Source organism: Martes martes (genome assembly GCF_963455335.1).
Source record: "Martes martes genome assembly, chromosome: 11".
In the NCBI taxonomy this organism is placed as follows: Eukaryota; Metazoa; Chordata; class Mammalia; order Carnivora; family Mustelidae; genus Martes; species Martes martes.
In genome coordinates this window covers 43,812,283-43,837,552 of record NC_137899.1, presented here as the reverse complement: position 1 = coordinate 43,837,552, position 25,270 = coordinate 43,812,283, and the positions used below count along the sequence as shown (strand labels likewise).

General features: G+C 39.9%; 1 protein-coding gene across 2 annotated transcripts in view; it reads left to right on the top strand.

Moving 5' to 3' along the window:
• The window catches only part of ICA1 (islet cell autoantigen 1), a 144,172-nt gene that overhangs the window by 17,646 nt on the left and 101,256 nt on the right, over nucleotides 1–25,270 (top strand). For both annotated transcript variants that reach the window (XM_080818496.1, XM_080818495.1), the window contains exons 2-6: nucleotides 1,479–1,518; nucleotides 4,853–5,018; nucleotides 8,904–8,976; nucleotides 14,151–14,274; nucleotides 19,086–19,284. In XM_080818496.1, the coding sequence (XP_080674622.1) occupies nucleotides 1,502–1,518; nucleotides 4,853–5,018; nucleotides 8,904–8,976; nucleotides 14,151–14,274; nucleotides 19,086–19,284 (579 nt within the window). In that variant the 5' untranslated portion in view covers nucleotides 1,479–1,501. The remainder of the gene's footprint in view (nucleotides 1–1,478; nucleotides 1,519–4,852; nucleotides 5,019–8,903; nucleotides 8,977–14,150; nucleotides 14,275–19,085; nucleotides 19,285–25,270) is intronic.

Sequence of the window (25,270 nt, the reverse complement as noted above, 5' to 3'; positions counted from 1 at the left end):
ACAGAAATAATCACATTTTCCTCCTTTTAACCCTTCCTAATATCTCGTTTTAGCCTTTTGTATTGTGTGTATGTTTTGATTTCAATGTGGTGGCTCACTGGCTCATTTTTTAGAAATATTGTTGTGAAATACTTATTTTGGTTTTTTTTTTTCTGGCTAACTAAGGACTTTATTTCAAAAAAAAAAGTTAGAAATAAAAAATTGAAAGTGATTTTCCTGGGTGTCAGGAAGGGATTAGGACAAGGATTACCTATGGCTAGGCCAGTACCCTCATATACTGAACAAGTTGTGTTAATTCCCAGTTTCCTTCCTGGTCACTGATAAGGAACCTCAGCAAGTACAGTATTCTGTGCCAGAGCCCACTTACCAAGGCCAGCTTGGGCTGAGGGTCAGTCCCTGGGAGGGAACATGCAGTCAGGCAGCAGCATGGCCAAAGGCCAAACACAGGATCCAGTCTTAATCTTCAAGAAACTACTTTTCTCCCCTTCCTGGAACCCGAAACAGATTAAGAAGCACCAGCAAAGGATGTCTGGGTGGCTCAGTTGATTAAGCGGCTGCCTTCAGCTCAGGTCATGATCCCAGCGTCCTGGGATCGAGTCCCACGTCAGGCTCCTTGCTCAGCGGGGAGTCTGCTTCTCCCTCTGCCTCTGCCTGCCACTCTGTCTGCCTGTGCTCACTCTCTCTGACAAAAAAATAAAATCTTTAAAAAAAAAAAAAGCACCAGCAAGTCTGTACCCCCACAGCTGCCCCACTCCATCCCCGCCAAGTCTACAGTTAACACGTGGTCCTTTGTATTTCTTGCCTTCCATTTCCCTTGGGTGGACAGTTGGGTGGGTGGGGTTTCCTGGTTTGGACTTTCTCATGCTAATCTTCCCTGCATTGTTCCAATTTTAGTATATATGTTGCCAGAGTGAGCACATTTATAAAATATTTCGAATCTGTAAAGAGGCAGACAGATGCAGTCTACTCACCACCAAGCTTAACAAAGAGAACATTATGAGTCCAGTTGAAGCCCCTGTGTACCACTCTCGAATCATATCCCCCATCCCTTTCTGCAGTAGTAACTGCTATCTGGAATTTAGTATTTACCATTCCTAGGGAATTTTTATACCTTTACTATGTGATATTTGATTGCTTTAGTAATATATAGTATTATTTTGCATTTTGTGATCTCATATTTTATGTAGTCTTCTGCAACCTATTGTTCTCATTCATTCTACCTGTTTATTTCTTACACTTCATTTGGGATATTTCTTCTAGTGTTAAATTATTCTCGACACCAGGGTACAGTGGTACTGTATAATAGTGTTTGGCCCCTAAAACCCAATTAGAAATGGCTCAGATTGAAAATTTTTATATGTCAAATTAACATATAATATAGTGTGTTAACTGTTAAACATATTTGTTTTATTTCAGGTCATAATATAACTTACCCTCTCATGCTTTTTCCCTGCCCCTTCTCCCCAAATCATCAACAGTAGAAAAAGAAGAAGAAGAAAACATGTCAGGACACAAATGGTAAGTAATGTGTTGTCTTTTCTAAAGTGGGAGAGGCAGTGGGAGAGGAAAGCACGTAATATATGCTCAATAAATGTCTGTTGACTAGAAAAATCAAGAGTCACATCAGCAGCAAATAATCTGTTAACCTCTATCCAATATGGGGCATAGTCAAGTTCAACATCCCTTCTAAATGAAACATGGAAACCAAATAACCAAATATACTATAAGTTCTTATGTAAAAAATATTCTCTAAGAAATTAATTTATATATAGTTTTTCTCCTGAGAATCCAATGGATTTTCTTACTACCAGTTTTTCAAATCTAATAAGCCAATATTTTTTTAGCGCTATTTTATTTACAACTTATTAGTGTTATCAGGGAACTAGATGTACAGAAGCTTTAAAATAGTGAGTGAACACAGACTCAGACTCATTAATGTGACTTTAGTTGAACACTGGGGAGGCAGTCATAGTTGGAAGGTGCTGCTGTTAAGTAAAGTGTGGTGATCATGGCAATGTTCAGCACTGTCACTTACATGCCTGTAGCGCATGTCAGCGGCATGTTAAACTTCTCATAGGTTCCGGGTCTGCCTCACGTAGTGTTTTTGAACCCTTTTGAACCCATGCCCCCCCAGGCAATCAGATCTTTGTCATGCTTTATCTCTAATCCATAGCATGAAAAAATGTGATGTATATTTTCATGTTTCAAGTGTACAGTTAATTATAATAAGGAATATACTTTAAATCTGTCCTCTCAGCAAAGAAGTAATCAGACCCAAGACCTCTGTAATATCAAATGTCAAACTTTAAGAGAATTTTTGCATGTCTTAAAACATAATGAATTTTAAAAGATAATTAGTAAATGGCTGAGGGATTTAGTTTCCCTGAGTATCCCCATTTGACAGCCCTCTAACTCACAGTTGTCATACTCTTTTCATAATTATTCCATCTTGCCTCATTAAGACAAAGGGGTGCCTCCATCCTGTGACCCTCAAAATGGCTGTCATATCCTGGCAGCAGGCCAGGGAAGTAGGCAGTCACCCACATAAGAGAAACGGGAGTGCCCCGAGAAATGGGCCCTTCACCAAAGTCGTTCTCTTACTTACTGTGCCACTTCATTGCTTGCTGCTGAAATGCAAGGGCTGTAGAGAACATTGAAATGAACACTGGACTGGGATTAAGAGGGCTGGATTTTAATCCTGTGAGATTTCTGGCAGAATTCGTAAACTTTTGAAACCTAAGATACCTCATCTATTAAATGACAAAGGTGAGGGGTGTTCACCAGGTCTCTGAAGTCCCTTTGCTTTTTGTTGCTTTTTTTTTTTTTTTCCAAAATGGAATTTTTTTCTGTTCATCCGTGACCTCTCACCAAAAATAAGTAAATAAAATAAAAGATACAATACAAAGAAGTCCACCCTATTCCCCACTTCTAGGAAACATTCAACTTCAAGGAAACATTCTGTTTCCTTGAAATAACCAGTTTTGGAGGGTATTTCCTTCCAGTCTTTTAATGTACATATTATGTAGAGAGATTCTCTCTTTTACATAAAAGTTACATGTTTTTTCCACTTATTTTCTCTGAGGTGAGCTCATAGCAAAACTTTTGTAGTTAAAGGATAGCAGATACACAATGTTACATTGGTTTCAGATGTATAACACAGTGATTTGACAAGTTAATACACATAAAAGTTTTTTAAAAATGCAGAAACTATGAAAGTCCCCCAAATCTTACTTCTGTAATGATAACCTTTATAAAGAAGTTATTTGCAACTCCTTCTGACTTTTTAAGAATTAATGTGTGGGTTGAAAATTGTAAATGTTATCTGGGAGGAGAGTATAAATCATCAAGTTTCAAGGTAGAGGCATTTTTGCATAGTGGTATAAAGCAGTTTGTGTTTTAGGACTCAGATCTGGCACATTTTGAGTGGTGATAGTGTGGAGTGGAAGAAGGTACATGTCTGCAGTGAAGAAAAACCAGGGGTCCTGTGTAGACAAATGAAACAGGAACTTTAGGGGCACCTGGGTGGCTCAGTGGGTTAAGCGTCTGCCTTCGGCTCTGGTCATGATCTCAGGGTCCTGGGATCGAGTCCCACATTAGGCTCCCTGCTCAGCAAGGAGCCTGCTTCTTCCTCTGCCCCTCCCCCTGCTCATGTTCTCTCTCTCCCTCTCTCTCTCAAATAAATAAATAAAATCTTAAAAAAGAAAGAAAGAAACAGGAACTCTAGACCAGAGGAGGGTGTAAACAACATGAGAGGGGCGGGGAGCACTAATGGCGACGTTTCTGTCAGTATCTGAGATGTTCTGGTCTTTTATAGAATTCTATTTCATTCTCAATTTTTTTCTAATTTCTTTCTTACATACTTTTTTTAAACAATTATTTATTTATTTGATAGAGAGCATGTGCAGAGGCAGAGGGAGAAAAAAAGGGAGTAGCAGGCCCCCCGCTGAGCAGGGAGCCCAATATGGGGCTCCATCCCAGTACCTCGGGATCATGACCTGAGCTGAAGGCAGATGTTTAATCAACTGAGCCACCCAGGCGCCCCGTCTTCCTTACATACTTTTTAATTTGATCTGTAGTATGTCTTCCTGAAGAATGGCTTCTTCCTATCTGTATTTTAAACACTTAGGTTTAAGAATTTAAGGTCTTAATATTAGAAATCAGTAACAGAGTTTTCAAAAAAAATTTTTTTTAATTTCCTTTGACTATGGTAAGACTATTTAACATGAGTTCTGCTCTGTAAGTGTCTACTACAGTATTATTAACTGCAGGTGCAGTGTCCTACAGCAGATCTCTAGAATTTACTCATTGTGCATCACTGAAACCTTAGACACCCTTCATTAAGAGTTTCCCATTTTCCTCTCACCCCACCCAGCCTCTGGTAACCAATCTTCCACTCTCTGATTCTGAGTTTGACTGTTTTAGGTACCTCTAGGTCAGATTTCAAACGTACTTTCTTTTACCCCCTTACCTCTACTTTTCTGTTGTCACTTCACTGTTGGCCATAATGCTGGAGTGGAGGGAATGCTGGTGTCTGGCTTTATCGCTTCCTCACACCCTGCCTGGTTGGGCCTCACTTTCTCTACTTGGAAAGGGAGTATGTCCAGCCTGCTGAGAGCTAAACTCTTCAAGGTTTAGTTTCTTGATTTCCTGCGAAAGCTGCTTGGTTTCCTCACTAACTTTTAAGGTTTCAGAGTACATTAGCATTGGTTAACTTTTTTGGTGTAATAATAACACAGGAAAATATCTTTATGAATGTTGTATGATACAATGTTGAGATAGCTTTGTTCACACTGAAATAGCTTTGTCTTTATGAAAGTCATGAATAAAATACTTCTTTAAATGTGTTTTTTAGCAGTTATCCTTGGGACTTACAGGATCGATATACTCAAGATAAGTCAGTAGTAAATAAGATGCAGCAGAAGTATTGGGAAACGAAGCAGGCCTTTATTAAAGCCACAGGGAAGAAGGAAGATGAGCACGTCGTTGCCTCTGATGCAGACCTGGATGCCAAGCTGGAGGTGAGCTGTTCTTGCTGTCAGTCTCAGCGCAGCCCCCTCACTGGGGTCACAGTCCTAGAGTGCATGAACCTGGACAAGTGTAGGTGTGCTTTATATTTGAAAACAAGCAGACAACTCGTTCATGAGGAGAAAATCTAAGATGAGTTAAATTCAATCCCAGCACGTTTTTTAAAAACCTACAAATTCTTGTGTAACCACCAGCATGCCTGAGTTAATTTGTTTTTTAAGCACTTTAATGCATTGCATGTGATAAGCTCACCATAAATGTTTGTTGTTTGTTGTTTGTTTGTTGAAAAAAATTAATTCAACCAAAGATTAATGCAGCACTAGGGTCAAGCAAATGCTTACATTTAAAAAAAGAGGAAAGGATGACAGCACAAGATCCTGGAAAGTAGGGTCTAATAACCTTGGTATTGAACCCTGGAAAATTCTAGAATGAATTAGTTAAGCAGATATTTAGTTAGACTGGTTATTAATACAGTAAGCTGAATTCCTATCTGGTTGATTCCCAAATACTAACATAACTGGTAAAAGGCCACTAATCACCTGTCTTGCAGGACATTCTGCCAGTAGTTTAGATTAAAATTTAAAAAGCATACTCATCGCTTCCACAAGAAATACTATGTTACATGACCTGATAAGAATTCAAAATGATCTCTAAGCTTAACATCAGCTAAAATTAATGAACTTGAACATTTTATGTATTAAAGTAAAAAGCTCAGGGTTTGAAAAAACTTTTCTGAGAAGGGTGGCCAGGATGGTAAAAACCATGGTTATGCTAGAACAGAGAGGTTTAAGGGGAGCTATATTAGCTGTTGACGGCATAGAAAGGTCTGTCATTTGGATGAAGGATAATTCATTCTCTGCATCCGAGGGGAGAACAAGACCCAGGGCCCCTATTCATAGTATGTATCTCTCATGGAATTATCTCACATGTTTATGTGTTTGTCTGCTCTCCTTCCACTGAGAGATCCATATCAGCCTTACTCACCATGGTACCCTCAACCAGATACACAGTACAGTGCCCATTCAGTAAATAGTAACTGAATCAGTGTACAAGTTAGTGCAATTAATATTCATTCCCAACCCTTTCCCCTGTCAATGGAATTGTTCAAATTGAAGCTGGGTTTCATAGGGACGTCCTAATGGAGATGGCTACACAGGAGAAGTATGGCACCAGGAGGTATCTGTTCTGATTTTAGTGTTCTTCATACAGTTGAAATGATTATATGGTGCATATGCTTTTTATATTTTGTAACTTTATTTTTTCCTTTTTAACAGCGTAGCAAATATAGGCATTATTCAGAAAGGAATTTAACACGTAATTATTACTTCATTACACACAATACAGTAATTTTTACTTATACTTGGGCTCTTGCAGCATTTTTACTGAGCCAACTGTACTTTAATCAAAGTACCCACTGTCCTAGGCACATAACATCTAAAGCACTTAGCTGTGACTCAGAATGTTACATGAATGAGGTTTCTGTCACAGAAATGTTTAAACTCGTGTTGTTGTTTATAAAGAGGACATACGTAAATGACATGCAAACCATTTTGATGTGTTCTTACCCGAAGTCATCCACAAAAGGCTAGCAAAACGAGCTTTTGTTTTGCTAGCACAGGGCAAGTTTCTGTGCCAAGTTACGATGGTCAGATTCTACTATAATCTGTTGGGAAGTTAATATAGAAACATTGTACTGGGGCGCCTGGGTGGCTCAGTGGGTTAAGGCCTCTGCCTTCGGCTCAGGTCATGATCCCAGGGTCCTGGGATCGAGCCCCGCATCGGGCTCTCTGCTCAGCAGGGAGCCTGCTTCCCTTCCTCTCTCTCTCTCTGCCTACTTGTGATCTCTGTCAAATAAATAAATAAAATCTTTTTAAAAAAAAAACAAAAAAAAATTGCACTAATTTAACTCTATGTCAAAACCTGTTAATAAAATCATTTTCTCAAAAACAACTCTTTAAGTGCAAGAAGAGACAAAACTAATTAGTGATGATAGGCATGTCTTTTAGGAGGGATCTTTTGGGAGTCGCTGGTCTGTGGTTTCTTAGTTTGGGTGTAGTTGCTAGAGTGTATGCAGTTACAAACCTGCAGAACAGAACATTCCAGAGGTGTGCATTTTATTGCCTTTCATTTACCCCTCAGTTTTTAAAACAGAACAGTGGCAACAGAACAGCTCTTTAAAAAAAAAAAATTTTTTTTTCTTTATTTATTTGAGAGAGAGAGAGCGAGCATGAGGGAGGGAAGGTTAGAAGAAGAAGCAGATTTCCCACTGAGCAGGGAGCCCGATGCAGTACTCGATCCTGGGACTCCAGGATCATGACCTGAGCCAAAGGTGGTTGCTTAACCAACTGAGCCACCCAGGCGCCCAATAGAACAACTCTTGAACATAATTGTTGAACTCCCTCGCTTCTATCTTCAGGAATTACTATGTGTTGGTGGTTTGTGAGCGAGAATCCTGATAAAAACATTTTGCTAAGGAAGAAATTCAAACTGCTGATTTGTTGTTTTGTTTTATGGTAAAGGTTTTTTATTTGTTTGTTTGTTTCTGTAGGGAATACAGAGTAATGAAATGAGATTTAGCAAAATTTATATTTTTACTGACCAAGTTTTATCATATTAAGCATTTCTGGGAATGGTTTTTAATATTTTAAGTATATATGCGTGCATCTATTTTTTTAGATAATTGGTCATATTTATTATGAAGCAGATCATCTGTTTTAACTCAAACAGAGAAGTGCTTCATAATACCAAGACACAACTATTACACCACCATGACTGCCATAAGCTAAGAGAGAGAGGGAAAGGAGGGAAAGGAAAGCCTTACTCTGCCTCATTAGGTGGCTCTTCAGAGACAGAATGTCTGCCAGGTTTTCTAACTGATACCAGCTGTGGTCTCTAGGCTCGTGGACAGAAGGTGGAGAAAGTGTGAAGTAGCTATTTGATCTTCTCCTGAGCTTGTCTGGGTTTTGAAGCAAAGACCAGGACCACTGTTAGTTAAAATCTAGTTTGATTCTTCTCAGTCTAGCCCACCTGCTTTTCCCTTACTTTCTTCTGTTATAGTCTCGGCATTATATTAGGTGTCTTCTCTGTGTATCTTAAGAAGTCATTGGGAAAATAAGGAGTGATAAGGGCTGCTAGCTAAACTTCATTTTACCAGATGTCTTCTAAATGGAACACTCAACTGATTGATTTTTGTTTGCTCTTTATAGAGTCGTTTTAAAATTTAAAAAAAAATTTTAAGATTTTATATTTATTTGACAGATATATAGAGAGAGAGAACACAAGCACGGGGGTGAGAGAGGGAGAAACAGGCTCCCCACTGAGCATGGAGCACGATGTGGGACTCGATCCCAGGACCCCGGGATCATGACCTGAGCCAAAGGCAGACCCTTAATAACTGAGCCACCCAGTTCTATAGGGATAACAATCCCTATAGAATTGTTTAAGCATGCCATAAAATGCATTAGGATCACAAAGTAGCAATGTCATGTTTTAAACATGATTCTTAATTGAGGGATCCTACATTTTAAAAAAAGACAGCAAAATGGTAAAAGAAATTATGAATGAATATTGAGTTTCTGGTTTACCAAGTCTTCTAATTGGGCCCTTCATTCAGGATTTCTGTTTTTCAGCTATTATTTTAATAACCTGGAGGAAATAAGTGTTCTGCATATCTTAATTTAGATCACAGAAATGATCAATTCCAGTAAATATAGATTAATAGGAATGTATTTAAAGACTTTGGTCACAGTTCCTGCACCGTACACCATATAACACCAAGCATACTTGGGCTCATGATCAAACACTGTGGTTATGTTCAGATAATAATTTTTATTTCACTACTGTTTTAACTTAGCATTTTGTTTGTATTTTTATTATAGCTATTTCACTCAATTCAGAGAACCTGTTTGGACTTGTCTAAAGCAATCGTACTCTATCAAAAGAGAATATGTTGTAAGTATGCCCTCAGTATGAATATTGATCAAATAAACAGTAAGAAACAGGATATTTTGCCTTAATGTATCATTTTTATGTTTAGGAAGTAAGACAAGGAAATTACTATTTAAGAGTGCCTATCTTGTGCTCGCTTCGGCAGCACATATACTAAGAGTGCCTATCTTTTCTCTTTAATTGGTGGGAAGGAGGATCTCTAATAATTTTATCAGAAATCCTTTACATGGGTTGTTATCATTAAATGCAAGTTACTGTAACAAGAACTTTATATTGGGCTTCCTGTGGGTAAGTACATGCAATTTATTTTTCCTAATTATAGAAAAGTTTTCTCGATTTAATGTGTGGATTTTCTAAAACTTGGGGTTGTTTTTATTTGATTGCCCTGGCTCTCATATCCAGTTTTGTTCCTCCTAAAATGGAGAGAGAAAGCACATACAGGTAATTTGTTAACTGTATTTTGTTGGCAGCTCTTCTTCATGAGCTTTTTTAAGTTGAAGATTCGGTTATTGGGGAACAAGATTTTGCCTAAATTTATTAACAACAGTTATCTCTGAAATACCAAATTGTGTGTTACTATGTTTTAAAATTTCCTTTTATAGGTGATTTAATAGTGTAATTTCTATATTTCTGAAACTAGAACATAAATTTTCCTGTTTCTGACCACTGTGGACCTCTTTCCAATAATCACAAAGTAACAATTGGTAATCTGCCTTCATTAGTCTTTGTTAAGACTATTGTGGGGGAAGTACAAAGTCCTAGGGCTTAAGGGCAGAATTTCATAAATTTTCTATGTTACTTATCACTAAGTGTTGGAGCTAAGACTTCTCCAGGGCTATAACACCACAGTCTTGAGTTCTGAGGAAATTAAGACACATGACGCATATCCCCCACCATTTCTCTGACCCATATCTAGTCAGTCTTAAATGCTGGTCCATTTTGTCTCCTGAATAGCTTTCAGAGTCTCCATCCTCTCTCCATGTCTACTGTCACTACCATCACTCTTCTTCTCGATTTGCTGTATCAGCTTCCTAAATTATCTCCCTGCCACCCCCAGCCCACTGTCTACACCACAAAGAGCTCCCAATGATCTAAACTAGGACAAGTTAAGCAACAAAATAAGTAACAATAGTATCAGATTATAACCCATAAAGTAAAGTAAGCATCCATTAAGTCAGTGTGGAAATAGACAAACAGGGGAGAAGAAACTCTTTCTTATAAAATAATTCTGGTTAATAAATATTGAAAGAATGAGGAAACCATAAAATCTCCATTAGGCAAATACCACAGTGAGATCTGTGGCAGGCAAGGTTCACGGGAAGATGGCACAGCCAGTGAGCAAAAGTTTGAGGAGAAACTGGGTATTGGCATAGCGTCATGTATTTTTCTCCAAGATTTTTAATAATTACAAAAGGAACAAATCATAGTTTTACCACGGAGTAACTCAGTAGACAGACCTCAATCAAGTGATCGAGACTGACCTCACTAGTGATAATGTGTGTTGGTATCATGTGGTCCTGATACCATGCACTAAGAGGCTACTTCACCTCTGTGGTTTCCTTCCCCAAAATACGTAACCATAGTCTAATTATGAGAAATACGACAAACCCAAATTGAGGGACATTCTGCACAATACCCAACCAGTACTCTTAAAAGGCATGAAGGTCATGAAAGTCAAGATAGGTTGAGAAACTGTCACAGATCGAAGGAGACAAGGAATTTTGACAACTTAACATCAGATCCTGGATTCGATCTTAGAAGAAAAGTAGCATGAGTGAGAAAACTGACAAAATTCAAATAAGGTTATGGTTAAGAGTACTATACTAATGTTAATTTCCTAGTTTTGATAATTGGACCATGGTTATGTAAGATGCTAATATTAGGGGAAGCTGAAGAAGGGTATACAGGAACTCTATTCTATTTACAGTTTTTCTATAAGCTTAAAATTATTGCAGAATGAGAAGCTTTAAAAATGTACATTGGGGGTGCCTGGGTGGCTCAGTGGGTTAAGCCTCTGCCTTCAGCTCAGGTCATGATCTCAGTGTCCTGGGACCGAGCCCCGCATCAGGCTTTCTGCTCAGCAGGGAGCCTGCTTCCCCCTCTCTCTTCCTGCCTCTCTGCCTTGTGATCTCTCTCTCTCCGTCAAATAAATAAATAAGATCTTTAAAAAAAATGTACATTGGATCATGTTGCTTCTCTGCTGTAAACCTTCCAGTGGAACCTAAGGTGAGATCCAGACTTCCATACCATAGTGTATAAATTCCTACATGATCTGGCCCAGCTCGTGTCTCCAGCCACTTTTGCCCTTACCCACCATGTCACCTGAGGCCTTTTGCACCCACTGTTTCCTCTGTCTGGAATGTCATTGGCCTAATCATCTCATAAGTGGCCCCTTCTTGCCATTCAGAGCCCAGCTTAATGGTCACCTGCTCAGAGAGGCTTTTCCTGACCACTCGGCCCACTCAGCAGCTTCCCTTACTCCCCTTCTCTTATTACTCTATCTGGTATTTTTCATTTTGCGTTTTGTGTTTGTGATTATGGATTTTTTTTCTGCCTTCTGTTGCACAAACAAAAGCTCCATAAAAGCAGGGACTTTGTGTGTCTTGTCCATCTCTATATTCCCAGTGGCAAGTATAGTGCCCAGTATATATTAGATCATCCATAAATCTGTGCTGAGTGAATTAGTGCTGCCGAACTAATTGGTTTTATAGTTCTTTGGTTCCCTTTCTAGGATACATCTGATAATCGAATCAGCAGCTAAAAACGAATAGGGTTTTTTTGTGTGTCTGAATTCTTAAGTCCCAGTTAAGTTAGACCTTTTAAGTGGAAACTGGCAAATCATCTGATATGTGTGCTGCACCTGAATTTAAACTTCTATAAATTAATTTCAGTATTTGAATTTTAAAGTTAACATTAAGGAATGAACCTCCCTTCTTGGAAAGTGACAGTCATCACTTAATAACCCAAGCTCCTCTGAGCAACATTGCCAATTAATTAGAGTCCAGCTCTTAAAAGGAAACCTGTTTCCCACCCCAAGCTTAATCCTCGAGTGCATAAAATAACAAAAAATAAATTTTCAAATGCTTCAACCTACTTAGGCTTATTAAGAGAAGAGTACCTTTCACCAGCTCTATAATCATGAATTGGTTTCTTCCTAGTCTTAAGCTAAATGTGTTCATTTGTATGTGACTTGAGACTTCAAGTTAAAAAATGTGACAGTAGCCTCATGCTATTATGAACAAAAATGTGAAACTGCTCTCCGTAGGGACATACTTATTGTGGAATTGAGTGAGTCCCATATTAGTCAATAGAAGTTACAGAAGGTATTAAAAAACAACAAAACTTCTTATAATTATAGGAGTTTTTTTTTAATCTATGTAGAATCATGGCATAAATATCAAATAAGCATTTAAAGTAAAAGTGGGATAGGAGGTGGTGGGGAAAAAGAAAGTATATGAGGATAATAAGGCAAAAATTATAGTTAATTTAATTTTACAAGCACTTTACAGTGCCCTGAATAAGATTTTATGGTCAGCTTGGGGAACCCATAGTTGAATGAGGTCCCTGTCCTGAGAAAGTTAGAGTCTCATGGGATAGACAGACACATGCCCAACAACAAACACCCACTAATACCAGATGCCGAGAGGGCGCTACTGTCCCAGAGAAACGGATCAACTACTTCACAGCCTTGGAGCTTTGACTAGTGAATTTGATTCTTGAGGGACGGAAAGAAAGGAGGGCAGTCATTTATTTCTCAGGATGAATGAATTCCAAAAGGCTCATCCTCCGGAAAGTTTAGTGTGAACTATAGTCACAAATTAATAAGGAAGCAGTAGCAATTATAACTTTCACCTTTGGATTTGTGGTTCTTGGCTAATGCTCTCATTGGAGAGGTTATGGCAGGAATGGAATGCATTCTGAAGGAATTCTGGATTGTTTATGAACAGGGACAAGAATCCTAGTAGCATTTAAAAAGCATTTTTAGAGACACATGATATATAAATGCATAAATACAGAAATGTGAAATAAGAATAGTTCAGAGTAAGTCCCTAGAAATGCTGTACTTGGAAAAGAAAGCATTTAGGAAGCTCAGTGTCACTCTTTGCTCAGCTGTTGGTAAATGTGGATTGGGGACCAGTGGCCGAGTAACAGCCCACTGTTCCATTGTTTGGAGACACACATTTTTATAAATCAGCCCCAAGTGTAGAGAGAGTGTTTTGCTATTATAAATATTGATGCTATGATTATCTTTCCATATGCAGCTCTGTGTCCATTTTACTAATTTCTTAGAATATACTCCTAACAGTAGAATTGCACTGTCAAAAGATACGTAGACTTCTGTAACGTTTTAAGTTTATGGCCAAAGGACTCTGCAGAAAGCATGTACCTACCAGTCATTAGCTCACCAGCAGTGCCATCTCAGGTTGTCTTTAAAAATAAGGCCAAGATTAGGCATGACCAATTCACTGTTCCAGCTCTGCACTTAAAAAAAAACCATAAACCATGAGGTACCTGGGAGGCTCGGTCAGTTAAGTATCCAACTCTTGATCTCAGCTCAGGTCTTGATCTGAGGGTCATGAGTTCAAGCTCCATGTTGGGCTCCATGCTGGGTGTGATGCCTATTTAAAAAAAAAAAAAAGACCCACGAATACATCAAGCTGATTACCCCCACCCTCAATCCCCACTCCCACTTCCAACCAAAAACCCACCTCATGAATAAGGTATTGGAATTGCTTTATTGTCATGTGGAATGTAACTCAGAAAGCAGAGATCAAAAAGTGAGAGAGAGAGAATAAGCAGAGGAGACTGCCTCTATGTCATAGGCAGCACAAAAGATTCCCACAGTTACACTTGACAAACCCAACTTTTTTATTTCAGCTTGAAACAGCACATCGTCGACTTGCTTTTCAGTGCAGAGGTCATTTTCTGGTTCTGATTACAGGGCACCAAATGCACTGACAGATGTGCTCAAGTGAATTTGATCTCTCCTTTTGTAAATGGAGGGGCAGCATGAAAGTTAAATGGTGGGAGGGGGGAGCTTACCTTGTAGCTTGCCACGTGGATTTAATTTCATCCCGTCTTGGCCTCTGAAAGAGTGAGGACCTTGGGGTGTTTCTCTCTGCTCTGTAATAAAAATGCTCATTGTTCATGGCTCCTTTTGGTCTTTTCTTCATCAGTCTTGTCTCAAGAAGAAAACGAACTGGGAAAATTTCTCCGATCCCAAGGCTTCCAAGATAAAACCAGAGCAGGAAAGATGATGCAAGCAACAGGAAAGGCTCTCTGCTTTTCTTCCCAGCAAAGGTGTGTGGCCTTCAGTGGGGCTCCCATTTGGGGGGAGGAGAGGTCAGCAGAGAATCTGGAATCCACCCAGCGATGGAGGGGACACTCCAGTTGTTTACTAGAAGGCTCTGTCCTGAGACTGAGAAGCTGCTCTAAGAACTGTTCTCAGTTCTTAGCCTGTTCTTAACTCTTTGATTAAGATAACATGTATGATTTTTTTTTCCTCCCAATAATTTGTGTTTTTTTTCCATATTTCTCCTGGTCTTTAGGGAGCATGTTATATGCCAATCACTGTGAGTGCTGCCTAGGCTTATGTTTGACCTTGAGCATTGCTCATAGCAGTAAGTCTGGTTCCCTTCCAGCAGCTGATTAAAGCAGGAGCCTAATGAACCCAGCTGGAAGGGTTCCTTCTCTGCTCTCCGTGGGCCAATTAACTTTGGAGAGGTGGTGTTCGTGATGTCCTGAACCATTCCACTCAGACACTGGGCCAGCAACATCAGCAGCATCCCCTAGAAGCTTGTTAGAAATGCAGAATCTAGGCCCCATCCCACAACTGCTGAATCCAAATCTGCATCTTAATGAGATCCCCAGATGATTTCGATGCACATTTAAGTTTGAGAAGCTCTGGGAGAAAGGAAATTGTGGCAGATGAGTGACTTTTTTTTTTTTTAAACACTCTCATGACTCATTTTTTATGGTTGGTGTAGAATAAGCAAGAGCCCCTGCATATAGTTGCATTTTGAGCCTGAGAAAAGTGACACTCCTCTATTCCTCCTCCCCCAATAACTAACAAGCCCAAAAATGTCACTCAGTCATATTGGGCAAGATTATACCTAAATACGGCATTGTAGGTAGTTTCCAAAAATGTTCAGGCTATGAAAATTTCACTTACTCAAATTACTCAACATTTTCTTCTCGTAATTTCTCCTTCTTTCCTTCCCTGTGGGCCAAGAGTAGGCCATCAGCCTGTTACACACACGTTCCTATGAAATCCTGAGAAATGTGGAGTAGCAGGAAGATACCGGCTGTGTCAGTTTCCCATGGTCCCACTCCTGGTGTGTTGGTTCTCCTAATAACATTTGGACCCCACTTTGTGGGCAGTGCCCACTTTCGTATTTGAATAAAACCATTTCCAATAGTTCTATATCTATTTCCCAAGAAAAGTGTTTATAATTTTATTTGTACCTTTTTATCTGTAGTCGTTTTTCCTTGTAAAAATAATACTCACTGAAGAAAAAAATTAGAATAGACAAATCAAAAGAAAATTAAAAAGCAATTAAAATTTTACTGATAGAAATGACCCACTTTTAACCCCTTGGTAGATATTTTCTATGCATATGTACTTACCCCACCCTTGCCAAGATAACTGGTTCTCAGTCTTTCAAAGAGTCAATTCTCATATGTTAAAACATCTAATTACCACTAATTTTAGTGGGAAAAATTCTTACACATACTCATATGCCAAAATGTATATCCGTTTGTGGGAAACAGAGCCAAATCCCTGGAAATCACTGCTAGAGTCACCATTACTGATCACATATGTTTTATCCTATGTCTCTCTAGTTACCCCCTTTCAGAGTTGTATGCCAAATTATCTCCCAGAGAATACATAGGGTACCTTAAGTTTATAGAACCTAACCTTTAGTTACTAACAAAAACAGTAAAAGAAATTTACAAAAACAATGCACGTGATACTCCAAAGTATCACCACTATAAACTAGCAAAGTGCATCGTATCCTTAATTTTTTTTAATTTTATTTATTTATTTGACAGAGAGAGGGAGAGAGATCACAAGCAGGCAGAGAGGCAGGCGGGGGGCGGGGGGAAGCAGGCTCCCTGCTGAGCAGAGAACCCGATGCGGGGCTCAATCCCAGGACCCTGAGATCATGACCCGAGCTGAAGGCAGAGGCTTAGCTGCAACTGAGCAACCCAGGCGTCCCTCTTATCCATAATTTAATGCAGCTTGGACAACTTTAAAATTTGGAAGGTGACCTCCTGCAAAATAGCTCTGGTTTCACAACACTCAGCTGCTGACCAAGCACATGACATCCCAACCAGTCCTTCTAAACATAAAGAAAGTAGAGGATGACATAAAGCTCTCACGAATTTCAATTTTCAGATCTTGAATGGTTGTGACTTGGGAAATGCCAGAATATATTTTTAATATATATAGCGTATAGCAAATATATATGTATATATACTTTATATATATATAATAAAAATATATGTTTAATATAAATAGCATCATGCCATGCAGTTTCTGTATAGCAGTGCTTACTCATCATTTAGCAAATTGATTTTTTGATCAAATAACCATAACACTTGCTATCTATGTACACTTTTTTTTTTAAGATTTTATTTATTTATTTATTTGACACACACAGAGAGAGAGAGAGAGAGAGAGAGAAATCATAAGTAGGCAGAGAAGCTGGCAGGGGCTGGGGCAGGCTCCCCGCTGAGCATAGAGCCCCATGCAGGGCTTGATCCTAGACCCTGAGACCATGACCTGAGCCAAAGGCAGAGGCTCAACTGAGCCACCCAGGCACTCCCTATGAATACATGTTTTAAAACATCTGTACCATAGTATTTCAGGGCATGCCACAGTGCATTTAACTTGAGCCCTTCTATTACTTAGGTCGCTTTCGCATTTTCCTACTAAAGGACAAATGTCTTTGGAGTAGACCTGCAGATACTTTATTAATTTTCCCCTCTGGGTAGATCTTCATCCATGAAAATGTGCACCAGTCTTTCACTGAAGCTTGGTATTTCTGGTTATGCAGTTTTTCCTTGGTCTAGATGTTCTCCCTGGTAGCAGCAGAGAACAGGTTTTCACCTTTCTTTCTTTTTTTTTTTTTTTTTTAGATTTTATTTATTTATTTATTTGACAGACAGAGATCACAGGTAGGCAGAGAGGCAGGCAGAGAGAGGAGAAAGCAGGCTCTCCACAGAGCAGAGAGCCTGATGCGGGGCTCGATCCCAGGACCCTGGGATCATGACCCGAGCCGAAGGCAGAGGCTTTAACCCACTGAGCCACCCGGGCGCCCCCACCTTTCTAATCTTATATGAAGCAAGGTACAGAAAAAAATGAGGTGATTTTATATGCTTTTTTCTTTTCTTCAAGATCTTAACATCTATCATCATGTCATTACTTCTTCAAAGGTTTCTAACTTTACAACAGTCAAAGAAATCGAGAGTATTCTATTCACAAGACTCTTATTCAACCAGTTTAGGGAAATTGGTAAGATCCAAGGTAAAAGAAAAGAGGAGTCCAGAAATGAACAGGATCCTTAGGGGGACAGCTGAGGCCTCTTTCTCTCTTTAAATAGAAGGTCCCCAGTTTTATAAACCTTCACACTGGCATTTGTTTTACTGACTTATTTGATAGTCATTGCTACAACTGTGCATTCAGTTTGATGAAAGGTGAGTATTAAATTTAATCCAATGGTGATAAAGCACAAGCTTAATTTATGGCACCATAATGTGTCCAAAAACCACCTGCAGCACTTAGGTAGGATGATGTGATCAAACTGTTTTTAGAGAAATGCCGAGTGTTTAAAAGCAGTGCTTTACAGAAAAGAGGAAAATGGGAGAAAATAGTAAAAGGGTTTTTTTTTTTTTCCTTAAACAGTTTATTGCCCCCGTCTATAATCTGACAGTGCTGCTGGAACTGCCAAGCACTGACCTCAGCTCACTAACATTACTAGTCTCTTCAGCTTCATAAGTTTGCCTTTAAATTAAAATGTAATTACTCATCTTATTTTCATTTTTTGAATCTATGTCCTGCAACCTCATGGAAACAACTGTATTTTAAGAGTGTATGTCATATGACATTACTCATTTTGGGTAGGAAGAGGCAGTATTTCCATCCCCTGCAAAATGAGTATTTCATCCAAAGTTTGATATGCCTCAAACTTTTTTTTTTTTGCTAAATAAATAATGGCATTTTACAGCTAACATTATAATTATTTTATATCTACCTCTGCATAATACACATTCATTTATGGTGTAGGATCCTCAGTTTTTGTTTCTCTGTAAAGATCAATCATCTAACCTATCTGAATGTGCCTAACATGTAGGTCTACAGTGCTTCTCTTCCTTCCTAGACCATTTAAACATGTTTCTGTTTGGGTCACCTGGGTGGCCTCGTCAGTTAAGGGTCTGACTGTTGATTTTGGCTTAGGTCATGGCTCAGGGTCATGAGATTGAGCTCCATATCGGGTTCCACATTCAGCACAGAATCTGTTTAATTGCTCTACCTCTCCCTCTGCCCCTCCCCCTGCTCACGTACTCTCTCTCTCCCTCTATCTCTAAAATAAAAGATTTTTTAAAAAATTGCTTCTGTTTGTGCTGCATTCTCACTGACTGTTGGAGCAAGCAGCAGGTTGCCCTAGCATTTGGAGAGTAATCTAAAATGACCTAGTAGGGGAGATCCTAATCGTGCACCAGTCCATCCCTCCTCAAAGGGCAAAGCTTCAGAGGAGCAGAGACAGGGATGCCAAGAACAGAAATGGGAAATTGTTATGCCTTGACCTTTCTCCTTTAACACGGGGTTGGTTCCAACTCCAGACACTCTTTGCTCAGGCATGAGACTACCCCCAACAGTCCTGTTGGAAATACTTCCCAGTGGTCCAGTTAAATAACAGTAATCTAAGGGATCAGTACATGGGTAATCCGTGACCCATCAGTTCATCCATTTCAATCAAATATTTCTACAGCATTGTCTATATTTCAGGCACTGTTCTAGGCTCATGAATTTAAGATAGGTAAACTGTCAAGAATGCACACTTATGGCCTGCTTGGTTTCAAGATTATGGCTTTATCCTCTTGTCTAGGTTGGCTTTGAGAAATCCTTTGTGTCGATTTCACCAAGAAGTGGAGACTTTTCGGCACCGGGCCATCTCAGACACTTGGCTGACGGTGAATCGCATGGAGCAGTGCCGGACTGAATACAGAGGAGCATTACTATGGATGAAGGATGTGTCACAGGAGCTTGATCCAGACCTCTACAAGCAAATGGAGAAGTTCAGGAAGGTAGGAGATTTTATGAAGGTTACCAAGAGGGGTACCTGCTGGAAGGTAATGAGGTGTGATTTGAATCACTCTAGTGAAGAAGACATAACTCAAAAGCACCAAGGATGCAATTAATCATTGCCAGTGTCTTTTTATGTGACAGAATACCAACTAATGTGATCTATAATTCTCTAAGGGTAAGATAGAAGAGACAGCTGGAAATTGCTGGGATTTAGTAACTGGTTCTAATTGAAGTTGGATTTTCATATAATGTACACTTTTTTGTAACGTTGTCACTTCAAAATGCTTTTTCATGCATAACTAAAAATCAAGATTAGATCAAATGAAGCTGGAAAGTGAGGACATGCTATTGGAGAAATCTTTTTTAATTGCTAATGAATTTTAAAATTAATAGAATAATACTCCTTTGTGTTGAGAAGTGGCAGGCATTGGTTGTGGGATTAACTAATGTTCCATCTGCAATGGACCTCTTCAGAAATTTGTCTGAAGAGAATAGTTAGCTGAGAAGGTGATATGCTCTTAAATTTCCTTGAAATAACTGGTGAGCAGCGGAGGAACAATGTTTCCTTGGTGTTTTAATTATCCTGTATCTTCAGCCGTTTGGCTCCTTGGCCAAGGATATATCACACCACTAGGTGGCAGTCATACACTGAGTATTTATGAAAATGCAGCGGCTGTTGTATACAATCTTGGTAGTTCTTTGTTTGGTTGATTTGGATGTATTTCAGGGTGTGAAAGAAAAAAAAAAACAAGCAGATGTCAGGTTTGACATAATATTATGTCAATTACCTTACTCATTTCAAATGACCCATTTGTAATTAGTGATGTTGCTTAAAATCCCTAGATTTCTTTGTAGGTACATCATGTGGAATTATGAGTGGGAAACCCTACTAGTGATAGATGAAGCGTGTGGGATGGGGGGAAGGAGGGACCTTCTGTTGCTTGAGAATTGGGTCACCAATTCCTGGTGTACTATTAGATTGATACAAATACTTTTAAAAGCCAAATCTTAACTTCATTTGTGATTTGGAGTCCCTCTCTATGAAATCAGAGTTTATTTTATTTCTAATTATAAATAAACTTAAGGTGGTAGCAGCATCTAACTACTTGGCAAGGCAGATTTCTGAATTCATGGAAAATTTGAACTGAAAAGTAAAGCTCACTCATTTTATAAAAGAGAAAATTAAGGCCCAGGCTACATTAGAAATTTTCTGACTTTCTAATCAGGCCAGTAATTTGGTTTGTCTTTGACACTTTTTCTTTTTTTTTTTTTTTTGACAGAAATCACAAGTAGGCAGAGAGGCAGGCAGAGAGAGAGGGGGAGGCAGGCTCCCTGCTGAGCAGAGAGCCCGATGTGATGCAGGGCTCCATCCCAGGACCCTGAGATCACGACCCAAGCTGAAGGCAGAGGCTTAACCCACTGAGCCACTCAGGCGCCCCTGTCTTTGACACTTTATTTGTGGGTTAGAGGAGGATGGAGTAGAGAAGTTAAAACAAAACAAAAAACCTTATCTGCAGAGAATAGTGCCCATCATTTTATATCTACTACCTCCTTTAAGCTTTGCAATAATCAAGACACAGATTTAATTTTTTAGGTGGAGAAAATGATACCTATGTTAACTAGCCCAAGGTCAGACAAGGAAATGAAGGTTAGAATCCTAGAAAATATGTATGATTTTTTCCTTAAGAGAAAAAGACTGACCTAAAATTGACATTTTCCTTGTAATACCTGTCCTTTGATTTATTCATTTAACAAACATTTATTTGAGCACATTTTATGTACCATGTAATAAAAATAAAAATACAGGGCACCTGGGTGGCAGTCAGTTAAGCCGCCGACTGGGTTTTGGTTCAGGTCATGATATCATGGGCCGTGAGATGGAGCCCCAGGTTGTCGTTGGGTTCTGCACTCAGCGGGGAGAGTCGGCTTGAAGATTCTCTCCCTCTTCCACTCCCCCTGCCCTGTTTATGCTCTCTCTCTCTCTGAAATAAGTAACTCTTTAAAAAATTTGAAAATACGATTATTCTGGAAGGCAGGACAATTTCACGTAGAATTGTGTTTATTTGGTTTTATTTCAGAGCATGGTTACTAGCTGTATAACGATGAATAAAAACCAAGCCCTTCGTCATTTGGTTTGAATGTTGAAATATTACCCACTCTTTAGTGTCATCAATCTGTTGATTTTGGAAAATATGGTTTAAAGGAATCCTTTGCCATGCAGAAGGAGCTGAGAGATGCCTTACTCTACAATCCCTTGTGTGCTGGATTTAATTTAATAGCTGAACATGGTGTACTCTGAATTTAGGGAAAGAATTTGTTTTTAAGAAGTCTATATTCAGGGCTCCATCCTCCTCTATATTAGGCAGGACTGTCTATGAGGATAGGGACCGGATTCATCTCTTCACCTTCACACCCCAGGGTCAGACTAGCACCTGGCCCGGGTTAGCATTCGTAGAGCATGCTCCGATTCCAGCCATTCAGTCTGAGGTCCCAGACCCGTTGTTTCTCCAATCAATAGGGCATCCTGACCCCACGCAACTCACCTTGTGACGTTTTGGGATTGACCTAGGGTTTTGCAGTTAAGAAATATCATTATCAATTTGTGACTTGCTGCTTTCTTTGGAATGAATTTAAATTGTGGAGTTTGCTGTTTGCTTGGAGCTTATAACATGAAATTTAACTGTGAGCAAGCTTGAGTGTTTTGTCCCAGCAGGATTCCATTTTGAACAGAGTCTCCATTCATCTCTCAGAAACATGTTACCAGAAGGAATTTCTGTGTCCTCTGGGAGAGGGGTCCGGCTGTGGGTGGCTTCTTAGGAGTCACTGTGGGAGCGAGAATCTCAGTCTCTGCAGAGCCAGCTGCCACCTTCACGCTTCAACTGATGAATCTGGAACTAAAGTAGTATTTTGCCATAAATTCAGTTCTTTGGGTTCACACTTTCTGAGGAGATAGAACTCTAATTCATCCTTACAGATGTGATCCCGTGGTTGCAGTCTTAGTATGCCTTCATGCATTTATTCATCCTCCCAACAAACGATATGGAAGCCCTGCTGCGTGCTGGGCCACACGCACAAAGATACAGTAGCAAATAAGCAGGCATGATCCCTGCCCTCCTGTCGTGTGTCCTCAGTTGGGGATGGAGCAAGTAAACGTGATGCAGCAGGATGGATCGTTGTCTGAGGTGACACATGGTGCCACAGGAGCACCTGGAGAGGCTTCCTGAGGAAGTCGCGTCTAAACAAGACAGGAACAGATGAGTGGGAAGGACTTGGGTGGAGGGAGAACGGACAGCGGAGCAGAGTTCCAGGCTGAGGGAGAAACTTAGGCAGTGGCCTTTAGATGAAAGGACCTGAAAGATTTTTAAAACCAGAGTACAAAAGGCAGAGCAGGTGTGGGAAGGGGGGTGCCTGTACTATGGCAGCTGGACAGGTAAGCAGGGCCACACTAGAAGAGGCATCTCCGGGGGCAGGGGGTGGGGGGGTGGATGGAGGGTGTTGATGTGGGGAGGAGCACCATCACCTTTGTGCTCTCACTAGCTCACCCAGAATGTAAGGTGGAGAAGGGACTGGGAGGACCCAAGCTGCTCGAAGGCATGGGGAGACATGGGTGCCCCTGATCGAAGGGGCAAGCAGACCAGGGAAGGGTATGTTCTGCCCTCTCCCACGCTCTGTAATCACACCATTTAACTACACAGCTCTTCATTCTTCTTAGAAATGAGCAGAATAGTATAAATAAATAGCACGATCAAGTGTACTTTCCCTTCCAACCATTGCTTTTCTCATCATGTTTTCAAAGGGCTAAAAACTTTTTAAATAACACGCAGTGAGCATGACCAAAATGATGAATGAAAAACTTAAAATTAAACAAAGCAAATAATCTGTTTTCATTCTGGCGCCCTTTGAAGCACATGGGCCTGATGACAGATCTCTCATCAGCAACACTAATAAGCATTTATTAAGTGCCTATATTTGGTGATGGAAATACAAAGAGGTGGAAAAGCTTGATCCCAGCCTTCAAGAAGGACCCTGCTAGTCATCTGTTCCTTGTCAAAATTACCGTGATAAACAAGACACCTGGAGAGTGTGGCCATATGTAGCTATTCTCCTAAAGACCAAATAATAGGAAATAGATGAATTTCAATGCGCAGAGCTGGATGTCGTAGGAGCGGTTGGAAGCCCCCTCCTGACAGTGTGATTCACCCTAGGAGGGAAATGGACAGGAGACGACACCATGAAGTATTTTACGAGCAGTTACAACGTGTGATATATGTGCCCTTTGAAGGCAGAGTAAAAGCGTATGATTTAAAAATAGAAGTCAGCTTCTTGTAGCAGATTACATCAGCTTAAGTTGTGAGCTCACAGAAGAGCTTTTGCAGCCTGATGCCCTTGAGAGAGTCCTCCTGTGGTCAATTAAATGTCTTGTTTTTCTTGAAAGTCAGAAATGGGATGGAAGGTAATTATTCTAAATGGAATAAAAGCTGCGTTAGGTGTAAGAAAATAGTTCTGAATCCTCTGAAGAGATAATATGGAAATGTATACGTGGGCATTTGTTATGAGTCGGAATCCTCATAGACAAGGACAAGGGAACCAGCGTTTTAATGAGGGCCATTTATTAAATGGCTTAATCAAATCCTACAGCATTTGTCTAGGGTTTCATCACCATAATTCAAAAGGGTATCTAAAAGGTATTGTAGGAAACGTGAATGATACACACTGGTATTCTTGGGCTTGTGTCTATTTAAAATAGTGTTAGATTTTGGAGAGCTGTTAATTCACTCTAAGTCCTGTTAGCAAGGAATATGTTAGTGTGAGACAGTTTGTTAATAAATGGTGGTGGCTTAATATGTGGGGCCTTATTCGGGTCATCAGCCAGGGGTGTTCCTGTGTCCCACTGAAGGTTTGGGTCTATAGAGCTTGGTCAAGGACTAGTAAACAGCAGTATTGACGTTAGCGGCTTTTTTTTTTCCTGTGGACAAAGACTTGGGTTAATTAATTTGACAGTATCATTAATTACTGCTGAAATCATTGGTCTTTGTCAGAGGTCGGGCTCTTTTAGCAATTGAGGGCAGGTCCCATGGGAGCTGGAGATGCCAAGTAATGCAGGAATATCACTGCTCAGCCATCTCCTCATTCTGTGTTAAAAGCCTTTCCTTTTTTGCCTGAGCTATCCAGCTTTCTGGCTTGCACGGGTGTTCTGCTTCAGTTCAGTGCCAAGGGCAGAGCTGCGACCCCCCAGTGAGTTGTGATGAGTGAGCGTGGAGAATTTCAGGTTTGGGTCCACACAATAGACCAACCCTATGAGCCTGTTTAATCAGTGCCTTGACTCCAGGGCTCTGCTTTAATTCATACATAAAAGGGGAGGGTGTTTGACCCATTATCTTTTCTGTCTCTTCCAGGGCTGAAATCCTACACACTGGCTTGAGTTCTTTGATAAGTAAAAATTCCTTTTGTAAAGCTAACATACTCTTGAACGTATCTGTTTCATGACCCTCCATCTTCGTTTCCTGGGTTTTTTTGGTGTGTTTGTTGTTTGTTTTGGTCATTTAACTAGGGAGCCTATTTTTTTGTCGTCTCCAAGAAGATCAAATCAGGTTGTTAACCCTCCCGCTGGGTGGCTGTTTCTTTACCTAAATGCTATAGGAAAAACATGCCATTCTCATATGGCACAAGTGGGAAGGGAACAAATAATTATATCCTTGCTTTCGTTTTTGAATTTCATGAGATGAGGATTTGGGGGGTCTATGTGTCTTTATTGATTTCCCCCTTGGACTCAGTGAATGGCAAAAGTTAGTTTTAGGTTTAAGTCAAGACCATTTGGAAGAGCAGGCATGAAACAGATAACTTGCAGACCTGGTAACCAGCAGGCTACTGCTCCTGTTTGGAAACAGAAAGGAGCATGACTTCAGGGTTAGGATGGTTCTACCCTCTGTCCCCAGCCCTACCTACACCAGCTGTGACAGCTGGGATAGGTCTAGTGAGCCTATG